We start from the raw sequence: 15,396 nt of genomic DNA on the forward strand, positions 1-15,396 counted from the left end.
TAGATCTTAATGAATTAATCTTTGAGATCTTTGAAATAACTTATCTTGTTTAGTTATGTTCTATTGCATATAGAGTGCTTTGATATATAAAAAAAAAAAATTTGAACTGGAAGTATGAGGCCAGCACTAAAATGCATGCAAACTTCATTGTATACATTACTAAAGTTTATGAAATAATGGTGGTTCTGTTGGTAGAGTTTCTTCAACACCGGTGAATGATAACAAACAGAAAAAATAGGCATTGAGATATGTTCTTAAGAAATAAGCTGGGAATTTTGATGAAGAAGATAAACTTTTTTTTTCCCCTTTATTTGTACACGTCTGAATTAGTCATTTTATCTGTAGTTCTGTACTAACACAATTAATCATTACTTGAAAAAAGAGGGAGTTACAAATGCTAAATTTGGAGGTATAAATAGAAACACTAAAGTGCAAGAGACATAATTAGGAACATATGTTGTACTGATATTCGATTAAGATGTGTAAAATTAAACCACGTGGTGTGGTGTGTTGGTCGAATGGCCTAGTCTGGAACCCCCAGGTCTAGCGTTCGAATCCCAGCTCCATCCCGTGGCCAGCAGATTTGAGGGACCCTTTGGGTTCGTGCGTCTGCGGTGCAGTGGATTAGTCTGGCTTTGCCAGGCTTTCGCCGCAATGTCGGTGCAGGTGTCCTGGCGCTGGGATACCACTGCATGGGTGTGTGAGTTACTAACAACTAACCCGATCAAAAAAAAGAAAAAAAAAAAAGAAAAAAAAAGATGTGTAAAATTAATGCAAGATAACTAAGAAAAGAAGACCATATGGAAGAGGTCCAATTACTATAATTGCACAGTAAGTTTCTTGATGACTACAGGTTTAAAGTTAAACATCCGTTATTTGGCATAAGAAGTACATTTCCTCACTTATATCCTCGACATTGAACAAATAAATTGAGGTTCGCCTCAGGGGATAAGTACCACAGATCCAGATGTTTTCCTATTCTCGAGGTCTGAATGTGCAAGTGCTGCTTCAGACAATGGGTAGGTGTGATTTACTCGAACCCGCAATGTACCTTTATCAACATTAGCAAATACCTCTCCTGCATTCTCTAATAATTCATCTCGAGTAGCTGTGTAATGGAAGAGGGTAGGCCTGGTCAAGAACAGTGACTTCACTGAAAGAGCTGATAGAGGAACCGGATCTGGTGCACCTGATGACTGCCCAAAACTCACCATGTATCCACGAAACTTCAAGCATCTCAGTGATCCCTGAATATATACAATAATATCTCCAATCAGAAAGAGACTGGCTTAAATGAACTTCTTGTTAATTTATCAAGTTAAGTTGATATAGTCCACACCCTTAATTTCATTCTTGTCTACAAGTAACTAGCCTAAATCTTGATTAAGATCAGATGAAGATTATTCTGAAAACTTTCATTTAAAAGAAATGAAAAGAATACCAAAACCCTAAAACGTGCTCGGGTAGAATCTGAACATAGAATGATCTTTCTCAATAAATTCTCTCGGTTCTGTTTTTTTTTTTTTTTCCTGTGTAGAGAATGAAGACAGGTTACCTCAAACGTATCCTTCCCTACAGAATCATAGACAACTTCAACCCCATTGCCAGATGTTATTTCAGTCACACGAGCAACAAAGTCCTCAACCTTATAGATTATGACATGGTGACAGCCATCTTCCTTGGCTTGAGATGCCTTCTCTTGAGTTGATACAGTTCCGATGACAGTGGCACCAATGGCATTAGCCCACTGGCATAAAAGGGATCCGACTCCACCAGCAGCTGCATGTACGAGGATCGTGTGTCCAGGCTGGATCTGTATGACAAAAACAAAAGTTTCAAATCTGTATGTCCAGGATTGACTAAAGGGCCTCATCCATAGCTGAGTGCTCTCTAAACTTGGGGAGGGCTGTTAGTGATACACCCATAGCAGTACCACGTTATCAGAACCCTTGAGAGCCTTATGTTAGTCTAGGAGATAAGGTTGTTAAAGATAGTTAGGCCCAAGTCATAGATATGACCATATAGGGAGAAAAGTTTTTCTCTGCTTCTCCAGTCATTACAATAATAGCAGAAGTGCTCTCTCCTTTTCACTTGAAAGAAAAATGGAACATAACTCGTGATTATCAAATAAATCGAAATAGTTCACATGCATAACTGAGGACATTGCTTTGTTAAAACAAAGATAATAGCTAAAATTAGTCCGGAAAGTGTTTTATAATAAGAACAATGATGAAGGTCGTCGTACCTATATGTGATAGCATGCAGGTGAACACGTACACTATAGGTGTATGCAAACCCTAATGGCAAGAACCTGCAGTCTAATGGTAATGAAGATGATTTTCCTTGACAAGTGAACACACAGTATAAGTGTATGCAAACCCTAATAAAAATGTTTTGTAATGCCCCGTACATATTCAGGGAAGAATAAAACCAGCACCAGCATGGTCTAAGATGGCATGCATTTACCAGAACTTGTTTTTATTATTTTATGTATTATAAATCAAACAATCTTGATTTAACCGACTCTAATGTGGTATATGAGTCATAAAAGTCCAGATGGGTGTGGATGAATATTTAAGTACCCTGAAACAACGATGCAGTAGAAACTGCGCTGTCAATCCTTTAAGCAAGAGGGAGGCTGCAACAGTAGAATCAATGGAAGGAGGAACAGGAACAAGTTTGTTAGCAGGAAGGATCAGCTCTTCCACATAGGAGCCCATTGCACCACCAGCAAAGGCTACAACATCTCCAACTTGCCTGCCGATTACTCCAGGTCCAACAGCTGTCACAACTCCACAAGCCTCGACACCTGGAACCAAAAACTTGTTTGTATATAATAAATAGATTTTCTGTCAGCATTCAAATTAGGAACAAGGCGATAAATCCATTTCAAAGTCCTAACTAGATAATAAAGTTCTAGACCATCGTCTGATTTCCTCCCTTCATTTTTGTAGCAAGTTTAATAATAAAATCATTCATTTTTCACCCTGTAAGTAGTAAACTATGGTCTAATAGAAAGTATTTTTGCTCAAAAACTGTGAAGAACAAAAATTCCAAAACAAACCAGGTAGAAATTTGGACTACAAGTTAATCTTGGTTGAAAGGTATCTCCATAAAATTATAAATTACTTATATTCAGATAGCGAACTAAAGAAAAGTAGCAAAACCTGGGATGTAAGGAATTGATGAAGTCTTATAAACCCCTTTGCGGAAATATACATCAATGAAATTAATCCCAATGGCTTTGTTCTTCACACGAACCTGGCCCTCCTTAGGCTCTCCTACTTCCACATCCTCCCATTTCATGACCTAACCTCATTACATGACAAAACAAACTAAGTAAAATGTCAATAAAAGGCATTTGCACAATGAAATTCAGCTAGCATGTGAACAAGGATAACTTTTAACACTCGTGTACCAGTGGGTGATTTCATTAATTACAATACGAGATCATCTATTCTCAAGTAACATCAACAACCATAATAATGTTTATTCCCTCTCTTACCAAATTACCCAGAAATAAACTACTGATTTCACTAATTCAACATAAACGGCTTTGATTTTTTAAACAAGTGATCATTAATCCATAACGGGTTTTCTAGTACGTAAAAATAACGAGTGTCCAGTATATTTCTTAATTCATCTTTCATGATTTGAATTCAAAATTCTCCATGAACCCAATTCAAACATTAAAAAAGTAAACATTTTGGAAGTGAAGTTCACACTCTCGATTCATTTTACAATGCACACTCTATGTTTTCTTTTTTATTAACTTAAATTTTGTTTTTACTTTTTAGTAACTTAAGTTTTGTATTTTTATAAAAATTTCAACAAAAAAAAGTGTGGATTTCACTCCCCAATATTTTTCAATAGGAAAATGGCAAGAAAGAGAGAGAGATACCTCAGGTCCACCATGTTTATGGACTCTAATGCCTTTAACCATCTAACTTGATGATGATGATGATGATGCTTAGTTGCAATAGCTCTAGCTAGTGATTTCTGGGTTCTGAGTGAAGAGGAGGGCGAACAGTTAATTAACCGTAGTTTTGCTGAAAATTGAGAGAGCGTGAACTTGTGGAACTAAATGGAAACTTATTCAAAGTGAATCCATTTACTATTTTTAGTTTTCTACGTTACTAAATTACTGGATCAATTGTTGAATGGGAATGAGATACGGGCTAGATGAAGGTCATGGTACCCTTGGGAATGGTCTATATACAAAATTTTCAAATTTTTTTTTTCTGCTTCATTGCTTCACTGCTCTCATATTTGCAGAGCAATGAAAAAAAAATTTAATTTATTCATTGCAATCATATCAAACAAATAGATAGGTAATGAAGCACTTTGTTATAACAATTTCATTATCTTAAAAAGATATCAGTTATCTTTTCAAAGCCTAGCATCAACACAAATATCATGCCTTTTCAACAAGTAATGTGGCAAAAAAAATTTACCACTGAAGTCAAAATTAACATGATGCAAAAATAGTTCTCGTTCCATTATAACAAGCAAAATGTTGTAGCATATGAATATGTTTAGTGGCCAAATTATGTTAAGTTTATAAATATGGTGAATGTAGTGTGATAGGCAACGTTACATAATATAGCCTTGGACAGAAGTTGTGTCACACAACAACGACCTGAATTCGTAGGGGAGTAGGGGACCATTACCAAGTAGAAAATTGAGAGCTGTTTGGCTCCAAAATCAGTTGGTGTGCAAACTGTCTCTTTTAAACGTGTGATTGCGCAGGCGTGCCAGCACCGTGGGGTGCAGTCGTTGGGGTAGTCCCTTGACCTGACTTCTTCTTCAAGCGCTGTGGACGAGGAGAGCACCAACCTCGCCACAGGGTTCTTCTCTAGCCTTTCGGAAAAGGACTTTTGCCTTACGGATAAGGGCTTTGGGTGTGATCTCTTCGGTCATCAAATCGATACTCAACGTTGTAGGTTGAGCAGAGCAATCACTGGGAAGTTCTGAGAAAGCACGGGGTTTGCTAAAGCGTATCTTTAGCTTCGCTAGGTTGCGAGGGCGTTACCCTTGCTTCGCTGGTAGTATATGTGGCAGTAGCACTGACAGTCGGCTCGGGGAGACTAGGACTGAGAGTAAGGTCGCCGGGTTTCAACAGGGTTGAAGGTTTGCTCCGAGGAGGCTTTGTAATCGCTGGGATTGATTGATTCGAGAGAGGTCCTTAACTTTGCCGCTTAACCATGTATTTATACACCTAGGGTTTCGACTGCTCCTTACCTTAGAAGGATTATTAATTGAAGTTTCCTATTCAGTCTCTGCTACTCGATCCCTATAAGGTTTCGTTTTCCTTACGGACCACGGAATGGGCGAAGCTCTATTCCAAATCCAAGTAGGCTTATTTTTGGGCCACAGGTATTGGCCCGCTAGCTCGAACCCACCAAAGGATCTTGCCAAAAATACTTTTGGGCTCAAACAAGAGCTACATAAAGTCATGTGAGGAGCAATACGTCTAGCCACAAGGATCTTGACCAAAGCTAGTCTTAATACATTTGCAACAATTTTTTTTTTTGGTTAAACCCCGACAGTGCGAGGATAATTTATTAAAAAAGGAAAAGAAGAATAGTAAATTAGGAGAGGCCTAAATCATAGCCCACCTGAAACAAGAAACAAACCTATAACTTGCAACTAACGAATAAAACTAACAGAACTGAAAGTTGGGAAGCCCCAACCAATCACTATTACAAAAAGAGAGAACCGAATCAGGGGGCAAGTCCCACCACGTCAAACCTGATGAATTTATTCCTTCATTTGCCAAAGCATCTGCAACTCGGTTACCTTCACGAAACATATGAGAAGAGCGAAACTCCATCTGCAAAATCCGGTACAAGCAGTTCCTCCACTCTACTCTTAGTTGCCAAGGCACTAAGGTAGGAGAGCGAAGAAGTGAAGAACTAACTTTGAATCCACTTCCAACCAAATATGCTTCCACTCCCTTACCCAAGCTAGCTAATTCAATAGCTTGGATAACAACCATAACTTCAGCGGCAGCTGAACTAGCAATGTCCAAATTAGAACAAAAAGCACCTAGAACCTTGCCTCTATAATCCCGAAACACCCCGCCATAGCCAGCTTTATTCGAGCTAGTTTTCCATGCCCCATCAGTGTTCACCTTAATATGCCCATAAGGAGGAGGATGCCAGTTAACTTCAATTATTCGTGGAGCACGACGAGGTTTACATTGTACCCCAATTTCTTCAACACCACAAGCTCCTCACAGAAATTAAACATGCAGCTCGTAGCTATCTTTTGATGAAATAATATGGCTAGAAATTAGAGAACATGCACGAACAACATTCACTCTAAAGCCATCATATTTAATCTTATTCCTTGAACTCCAAATAAACCATAGAGAAGTAACAAAACATGCTAACCACAATTCCCTTAGTTGTGGACTACGAGAAGAGCTTAGACCAAGATTCAACATATTTAATAATGAATTGGGGAAGCCACTGATGCCAAAATTGGTAGTCATGTAATGCCAAATCGCAGAAGCAAAAGGACAAAAAAGAAAGATATGATCAATTGACTCACTTTGCTACCGACAGAGAACACAACATGAAGCTAGCGATATCCCCCGTTTTTGAAGAAAATCATCAGAAATGACCCGACCCTTTAGCACCTTCCAAGCCAGTAGCGACATACGGGGAGGTATGAACTTCGACCAAATTAATTTACTCCATGCCACGGGAGGAAGGTGAGAGCGCAGACAAGAATACGCATCCTTTGCAGTCAGCACCCCAGAAGCTGAAGGCATCCTGATTAGGTGATCGGAAGACAAAGGCTTAATTGCAATTGGGACATGTCTTATGATCTCACACTACAAGTTCGGAAAATGCAATTGCAATAACGGAGGCAAATTCCATTTACCATCCTGAATGAAATCTTAAACCTTGTTCTCCATATTCTTAGCAGCAGCATCAACAAAATCCACAAGGGGATGGCCAATAAAATTGTCTTTCCAAAATGAAACTTGTGAATTAGAACCAAGAAGCCAGCACCCATTTTCAAGATCTTGTTGCCAAAATCTCTTAATACTTGGCCAGATAGATAACGTTGCATAGGATCGACAGAATCGATCTCTCAAAAAACGACACCCTTCCGAGGGAGAAGAGTAAACCTCCCATGCCTTCTTAAGAAGAAGAGAACGATTAAGAACAACAAGTTGTTTCAGACCCAAGCCTCCCTCTTCCATTGGAGCACAACAAGTTTTCCAAGCAACCAAAGGCACTCCTCGCTTGAACCTGACCACAAGAAATTACGACACCAAACTTCTAGTCGACGAAGCAGGTTGACCGGCCATTCATAAATCTGAAAGCTGTACACCAACATGCTTGACATGCATAACCGATCTAATTAACTGTAGCCGAGTAAGTTTGGATTTGAAACTACATAGCTGCATTAATTCTGTTGTAATTATGGGGTCTGTGCTTCTAAACTTTGTTGGAAGAATCCCTTTTCAAGGGCTGCAAGATGTAGTTAGGGTGGCCATTCACAAGAGTAGCTTGAGAAACGCGTTAAGAAACAACGTCATATACTTTCTTAGTTTCCTATAGTTTTTAGGTTTATTTTCCTAATAATCATAGGCTTAGAATAAGTTTCTTGTATCAATAAGGATTTCTAATTCCTATAGGTTTATAATTATTTCCTAGTTCTAGACTAATTAGGATTTATACTCATGACTTCATGAGTTAGAGATTAGAGCCTATATAAGGCACCCACTGGATTGTATTAGACATTCAACAACTCAATAACAATTCAGAAAAATTTAAATCTCTCACTTATTATTAATTCTTATATTCGGTTCAACGCTTGTTTACCTCAAATACGGGCTACGCTATTTAAAATCACGGAGTCTCGAAAGGACGCTTGACTAAATCTCCTACCAATACATTAGAAGATATTCAAAGAAAAATGACTGTCGGTAAAGCGCTTGTGGAGATGTTATCCAAGCTTAGCATGCGGAATGTCCGCATTTGGGGCAATTGCATAGCGCCTGATTACGCAAAACAAATTAAAGATTTTACTAGGTCTGTTAGGAGCCTGGTAAAATCATTAGAATTGGAGCGAGAGAGGAATATGATTGAGCTTGTATCTCTGACAAGAAACGTCAAAAACAAACAAGATGATTTGCAGAAAAAACAAGATCAACTGTTGAGGAAGATGCAGGAATTCTGGAAAAGAATAGATGAATTATTGGCTAAAGCAGATGGTATATTGAGGGGGCAAGAGGAATCCTATGCTATATTGATGGAGCAGCGTGAAGCAATACAGAGACTTCTTTCTAATAACGTTGAGCAAGCTCCATCATCAAGCGAAGGAGGGGCTGCTTATCCTGCTCTAGGAGTAGCATTCCGACAGTTGGTTAATGCTGTCACACAAGTGAAAGTCAAGAACAAGTCTTTTAAAGACTTCTTCGACACATTCAGACACACGCTCTACTGCTTACAACCATTGATAGAAGAGGTAGCAGAACATGGCAGGGTAGTGCAGCTTCCAAAGCAAGAAGTGGAAAAGCTTATTATAGAAATAGTGAATGGGGTAGAGCTCGTTGACAAATGCTCCAAGGTTCGGAACCATACCAACTACAAAAACTATAAATTCACCAACAATATTATCAATTTGAGGGAATCTCTGTTCAGACTCTTCATTGAACTCATGGAACAAGTAGAAAGGACTTTGAAGGAGGCCATGGATTCTACAAACAAAATAGAGATGGTGAACAACAAAATTGAAGAATTATGGCACTTGTTTGTTGGCAGCTCTTCGAGTGTGTTATAATTTCTTCCACGGAAAAACCTACCGCTGGCGTCGATTTCAATGTGGACGGTGGAGGAGCGATCGCTGCAGCCGAATTCGAGCAGAGCTTGGTTTGCCTGGCGAAGATGAATCAGAAAGAAACCAACGAGAAACTTTATATTCAACGAAGTTCATTGCAATGACAATTTTTTTATCTTAAAATATTAACATCCTCACTTTGAAAGGTTATTATGATTAAATAAGTACTAATGTTAAGCTTCGTGAGCAAAGTATTGAATCAATCCTTTCTTCTTAAAAAGTGTTGGGAAGTTCTTTCTTCCTCTTCGTAAGGCTGTAAATTTCTTCGTGGACGATTTATTCGGCATGGTAGGCCTTGGAGTTCTTATGCCATCTCATCTATTTGGCCTGGCTTGAAAAATTTTGGCCTAAAGTTATATCACAGGGTAGGTGGCTCATTGGTTCTGGTTCCCAAATTTCTTTTTGGAATGACAATTTTATTGGTGTTCCTCTAAAGAATTTTTTTGGAGCTTATGAAGGGGTGGTGGAGCAGATGGATGGATTTGTTAATGATTATATTCATGATGGCCACTGGGATCTCCCTCATCTTCTCCAATTGCATTTTCCGGATCTTTGTGATATTATTACCAGTATTCCAATTGCATTTAATCCACAGGAAGAAGACAAATTAATTTGGCCAACCTCTTCTTCTGGCACACTCACGGCAAGAGAGGCTTTTCATTTTGTACGGCCTTCTTTACCTACGGTGGATTGGGGGCGATTGGTTTAGTGTAAATATGTGGCACCTCGTATGTTAATTTTAGTTTGGAAAGTATTGAGGGGAAGGGTGCTAACTGAGGATTTTTTACAACGACGTGGTGTCTCTTTGTGTTCAATGTGTCCACTATGTCGGCAACAGAAGGAGTCCAAAGAGCATGTATTTCTTCACTGCCCATATGCAAGGTCTATATGGTCTTTTATGTTGGAAAAATTTGAGTTGGGTTTCATTCCTAATTCATTACATGACCTATTTGCATTGGGTTTAATGGTTGGTCGCAGCCCCCAATTGAAAGAATTATGGGTTGCTTGTTTCTGTGCCTCTCTTTGGTTTATTTTGCAAATAAGGAATAAGGTGAGATATGAGGGCATTACTCCAGATGTGGCTATGGCTTGCAGGTTAATTAATGGCCATGTTTATGCTTCTAGTCACATAGCTACTGGACATATGTTTAACAACATACAGGAGCTTTGTGTCTTGAAGAGGTTTGGTGCTACTTGTAGGCCGCGTTGTGCCCCAAAAATTTACGAGGTGAATTGGCATCCACCCATTATTGCTTGGTTCAAAGTTAACACGGATGGTGCTTGGAAGCGAGGGGAGGATCATTCAGGTTATGGTGGTGTTTTTCGTGATTATCGTGGAGAGTTTGTCGGAGCCTTTTCATCATCCCTTGACATTCCTAGTTCCATTGCTGCGGAGGTTATGGCAGTGATCAAGGCAATCGAGCTTGCATGGGTTCGAGATTGGAAGCATATTTGGCTTGAAGTTGACTCGTCCCTCATTCTAAATTTTCTCCACTCTCCCCAGATGGTAACTTGGCAATTACAGGTGGCATGGAAGAATTGTGTGCATCACATTTCAATGATGCAATTTCGTTGCTCACATATATTTCGTGAAGGTAACCAGGTGGCTGATGCATTGGCCAATTTTGGCGCTTCTGGTACGGGCTTTACTTGGTTTGATTCATCTCCTTGTTTCGTTAATCAATTTTGTTTAAGAGATAAGTTGGGTCTCCCTAATTTTCGTTTTATATGATTTATTTTATTTTGGAAGGTAGGATAATGTCTGTCATTCCTCAACAGTAGTACTTTACTTCTGGAAGGTGCAGGATATGTCCTCTCCTCTTACTTGTATTTTCCTTTACTTTTAATAAATATTTTTCCTCAGAAAAAAAAAGATTTTAGTCTAAAAAAAAAAAATAGCTTCGTGAGCAAAGTAATGTGCTAAACAATCTACAATACTTGAAATGCTGTTTCGGCGGATAAATGGTTAACGTTTCATGCCAACACACTCTACCAACAAAAAAATAAAAAAATTGAATGTGTTAGCAAATTGTTGTAGTATATGAATGTAGGGCCTATATGAATGTGTGTATTTGTCAAAAGTCCAAAACAATATCACATTCATATATAGGGTGATGTAGACAAAAGTTGTATACAAAACGACCTGAATTCTGCCATAAACGGCAGTATGAAAATCAGTATCTTTTTTTTTTTTTTTGAGAAAGAAAAAGTTTTATTCAAACTAACCAAAATTACAAAATATGGGAATGAACGGTGGTGGACAAGAACTCCCCACTCTCCTCCCTATAAAAAGAACCAGTTACGGGTCCGTCATTACCAATGACATCCATGAACCAAGAAGGCCCAATCTCTAACCAACTACTCCGCCCATTACCCTGGGCTAAAAAAAAGTCAGTATCTTCAGTAAATGAAGTAGGCCGGGGGGGACCAAGAAGAAAATTGAGAGCATGTCACGTGACGAGCAACACATCCGGCGATCATTATTAACCCAAACATATCAAAACGACTTTGATTTTTACGTTTTGATGCCAGAGTCTTGCACTTTTTTTTTTTTGATCATATAGAAAACTTCATTAACGATGAATGAATTACAATGAGTTGTGGTGCAAAAGTCCGCAAAAGCACCAACATGGTGACTATTGCAAGACTATTGACCCAACTAGACTTCACACTGGAAATCCATACTGACAGACTAATGGAGCCAATAAGGCCCCGACTCCAAACAAAGTAAAAGTTGACTAACTTTTAAAGTATCTTTTGCTAAACGGTGAGCAACATTGTTCGCCTCCCGTTTCACAAAATGACAACTACAAAAAGGAAAAAACTGAATTAAAGACTTAACTTCATCGATTAAATGACCTTCAAAACTCAAATCCTCCGAACTATCATGTAGGCTATTGATAACTGAGAGTGCATCACCTTCAATTTCAATGTGAGAGAAACCAACATGAGCTGTGAATCTAAGGCCATGCAGTAACGCCAATGCTTCAACTGATCTTGGAGGGAGGTGGCCAATCTGTGGGACAGCAATTGCTCTTTTCATAATTCCTTTATTTGAAATTTAATTTTTCTGTCGCTGCTAAGCTCTCCTTTCACGCAAATGCATGCGCCAAAAACCCTTCCCTTGTGAAACATCATCCGACGGCCCCTGTTAGAGCTTTGTAGCATTGAATGCTCTGCTCCCTACACGCCCGCCAATCTGGCGCGTCTCCAGACACCACAGCCTTCATGCGAAACCAGCATCTCAGTGGCTCGGTCTGCTTTTTCGCGCCAACTAAAACCTAGCAAAAATTACCCTAGTTAATAATTTTATTTGAAAAAAAAAATGAAATTACTGTTGGTATATAGTTGGGGTCATAGTGTGAACAGTGTGTGAGTTTTGCTTGAACAGGAGTTTATGTGTTTCTTCTGAGTGCTTTTGCAATTATCAGAAGAAGAAGATGATGAAGTACTTGGAGAACAAGCTTCAAGAACAGAGAGCACAAAGCTCTTGTTTGGCAGCACATGCTTCTGATTCTCAAGGTAACAGACCTTTTCTGGTGTATCAGTCTCTTTTGTTCTTTAGTCCTCGTCACTGTTTAATCGATTTCTGTGCCTTTTTGGTGTTATTTCAGAGACTACTGAGCATATCCATGAGGGCTCGTTCTATGAACTAGACCATTCGAAGCTTCCTCCTACTGCCTCAGAAGAGATGAAGTCGGTTCAAGTCGTCATGGTACTCATTACTAAAACCCAGAACAGTTTACTCATTTTCTTCTTCTAGTTTGGGTTTTGGTTTTTGTTTGTAATGGGTTTTAGAACCTGGGTATCATAACTTTCAGGTAAATGAGAATTCTCTGTTCAAGGTTTCAGTGAGGTTTCCAAGCCTTCACTCTCTCCAAACCCATCTGAATGAGGAAAGTTACCAAAACCCATACGGCTTCCTTCCTGCTTTCGACGAAAACTACTATATGGCTCCACAAATCGCGTAGGAGGTGCTTTACCGGAGAATCCCACATCACGAAATAGCAGAGCAGAGCTGGATGTGGAGCTTTTGGGCAGGACGGCGTCGTTTGGCAACCCGGAAAAGCCCATCTCCGTGTTGCTTGTCGGAGATTAAGCTCCGCGGGATGGTCCAATGGGGAATGCGCAAACTAGTCCGGTGCATTACGAGGTATGAGATTCTGTCGAGCTCTGACCAAGAACAACAACAGAAGGTAGAAACAAAGATGGATGACGGTGTGAAAGAGCCTCGTTATGAGTTTAGGAAGGGAAAACTGGTTCAAAACAAGACCAAAGCAGTGAAGCGTCGGAAGCAGAACAATCAAATAGTGGTTCATAATCGGACCCAAAACCAATTGGTTAAAGCGAGATGGACTGCAAGGAGGTATGGAATCAAGCATTGTAAAATTGAGTTGCTTGTTTTGAATTTTGATGAGGTTGATTTTCATGTAAAGAGTTTTGTTGATGGAATTGATGGGAAAATTAATAGAATGGAAATAATAACTCCAACCACAAAAGGATAATATGCAAAGAAATAAAACGAGTAAAGGAAAGTGAACACCAGATATAACGTGGTTCAGCAAGATGCCTACGTCCACGGGGTAGCAACAACAAGAACTTCCACTATGATAATGTGGGTACAAGAGATACACAACTTCAAGAAAAACTACTTAAAGGAAACTCTCTCTCACACTTGTTTTGCTACCTAGCCACAACTGCACTCTCAACATGTAGTAAAACACTCTTCACTCTCTACTTGGATGAAGATGTTTTTCTCTCTATCTGCAGTTTGGACGAGCTCACTGCCTTTACTCTCTCTACACAAGCTGGCCGATAAGAGGATTTTGTGAACTTATGATGTTCCTTCTCTTTCTCTCCAGCTCTTTATAAAGAGAGTGTGAGAGAGGGCAGAGAGCCCAAACTCCAGATAAGGAGAGGCTCAGTAGCAACTCCAAGAGTCTTCAAGATGTAGAAGATAGGGCGAGTGTGTTCAAGGGCGTGTATAGCTCTTGGGGTAGAGCAATCTTCTAGGATTGAGAGAGGGTGTACAAGGGGTATCCGATTGGATACAAGGGCTCGGGTTGGGTATAAACTTGAGTGCTCAAGTTGTGTATAAATTTGAGCAGTGTAACCTTGTACTTGTGTAAATCTCTCATTAGTGAATGTGAAACTCTCGGAGGACGTAGGCAAGGATATTGGCCGAACCTCGTTAAAACTTGTTGTCTTCTTGGTTTGCTTATTTCTTCTTTCCATCTCTACTAATAGTACTTGCGTGACGGGGATTAATTTCCCAACAGTGGTATCAGAGCTCTTGGTTCGTAAGGTGTTAGAATGGAAAGTTCAAGGAGTACCATGATCTGACTCAACCACTCTAATTGGATTACATGGAAGCTGAGAATGGAGGATATTCTCTATTGCAAAGATTTGCATGAGCCAATCGTAGGAGAGGAGGCCAAGCCGGAAGGAACTTCAGTTCCGACTTGGACTAAGATGAACCGCAAAGCCATTAGTCATATCCGCGAATGGGTGGATGACAGTGTATTCCACCATGTGTCTAATGAAACCAATGCACGTGAATTATGGCTGAAGTTGACGTCCTTGTTCGAGAAGAAGACTGCTGCCAAGAAAGCATTTCTAATCAAGGAGCTCGTAAACATGAAGTACAAAGATGGTGTTAGAGTGACCGAGCACCTCAACAACTTCCAAAGTACAATCAATCAATTGGCCACGATGGACATGAAGATTGATGACGAGTTGCAAGCCTTGTTGCTATTGGGATCATTGCCGGACAATTGGGAGACCTTTGTTGTAACTGTAAGTAATTCTGCTCCAGATGGTGTATTGTTTATGGATAATGTTAAAAATAACATGTTGAATGAAGAAACTAGAAGAAAATCTTCAAGCTCGGACAATAGCCAAGTCTTTGTGACGGAGTATAGAGGAAGGAGCAAAAGCAGAGGACCCAAAGGCCATGGAAGGAGTGTAAGCAGATCCAGAACAAGATTCAATGGAAAATGCCATCATTGTGGTATTTTTGGCCACATGAAGAAGAATTGCAACAAGTTGAAGAAGGTTTCGAAGTCGAGGGAAAGGAGCACATGGTTTGCAAGTTGAAGAAAAGTCTATATGGGCTTAAGCAAGCGCCAAGGCAATGGTACAAGAAATTTGACTCATTCATGGTGGGTCATGGGTACAAGAGAACTGATGCAGATCCATGTGTGTATCTCCAGCGGTTTACTGGAGGTAACTTCATTATCTTGTTGCTCTATGTTGATGATATGTTAATAGTGGGCAAAGATGTTTCTATGATTCGCAAGTTGAAAGCAGATTTATCAAAGTCATTTGATATGAAAGACTTAGGGCCAGCTAAGCAGATTTTGGGCATGGAGATTACTCGTGACAGGCAGGCGAAGAAATTATGGCTGTCACAGGAGAGGTATGTTGAACGAGTGCTTGAAAGGTTCAACATGAAAGAAGCTAAGTCAGTAAGCTCACCTCTAGGTAATCATTTCAAGTTAAGCAGATTATTATGTCCAACTACACAAGTAGAGAAAG

General features: G+C 39.6%; 1 protein-coding gene across 1 annotated transcript; it reads right to left on the bottom strand.

Moving 5' to 3' along the window:
* Window positions 1-817: 817 nt before the first annotated feature.
* Window positions 818-4,045, bottom strand: LOC112186751 (2-haloacrylate reductase). The gene is made up of 5 exons (XM_024325256.2): window positions 3,902-4,045; window positions 3,168-3,309; window positions 2,583-2,809; window positions 1,556-1,813; window positions 818-1,247 (listed from the first exon to the last, which is right to left on the bottom strand). Exons 1-5 carry the CDS (start codon window positions 3,941-3,943, stop codon window positions 942-944), a joined length of 975 nt encoding a protein of 324 aa, XP_024181024.1. The 5' UTR covers window positions 3,944-4,045; the 3' UTR covers window positions 818-941.
* Window positions 4,046-15,396: the final 11,351 nt, after the last annotated feature.

The sequence above is a fragment of the Rosa chinensis genome, chromosome 1 (genome assembly GCF_002994745.2).
Source record: "Rosa chinensis cultivar Old Blush chromosome 1, RchiOBHm-V2, whole genome shotgun sequence".
In the NCBI taxonomy this organism is placed as follows: Eukaryota; Viridiplantae; Streptophyta; class Magnoliopsida; order Rosales; family Rosaceae; genus Rosa; species Rosa chinensis.

Coding starts and splice junctions, on each gene's coding strand:
- LOC112186751 (XM_024325256.2), bottom strand. CDS start 3,943: ATGGTTAAAGGCATTAGAGTCCATAAACATGGTGGACCTGAG. Junction 2,810..3,167: donor ATCAATTCCTTACATCCCAG/GTTTTGCTACTT, acceptor TTTTGGTTCCAG/GTGTCGAGGCTTGTGGAGTT. Junction 1,814..2,582: donor TACTGCATCGTTGTTTCAGG/GTACTTAAATAT, acceptor TTTGTCATACAG/ATCCAGCCTGGACACACGAT.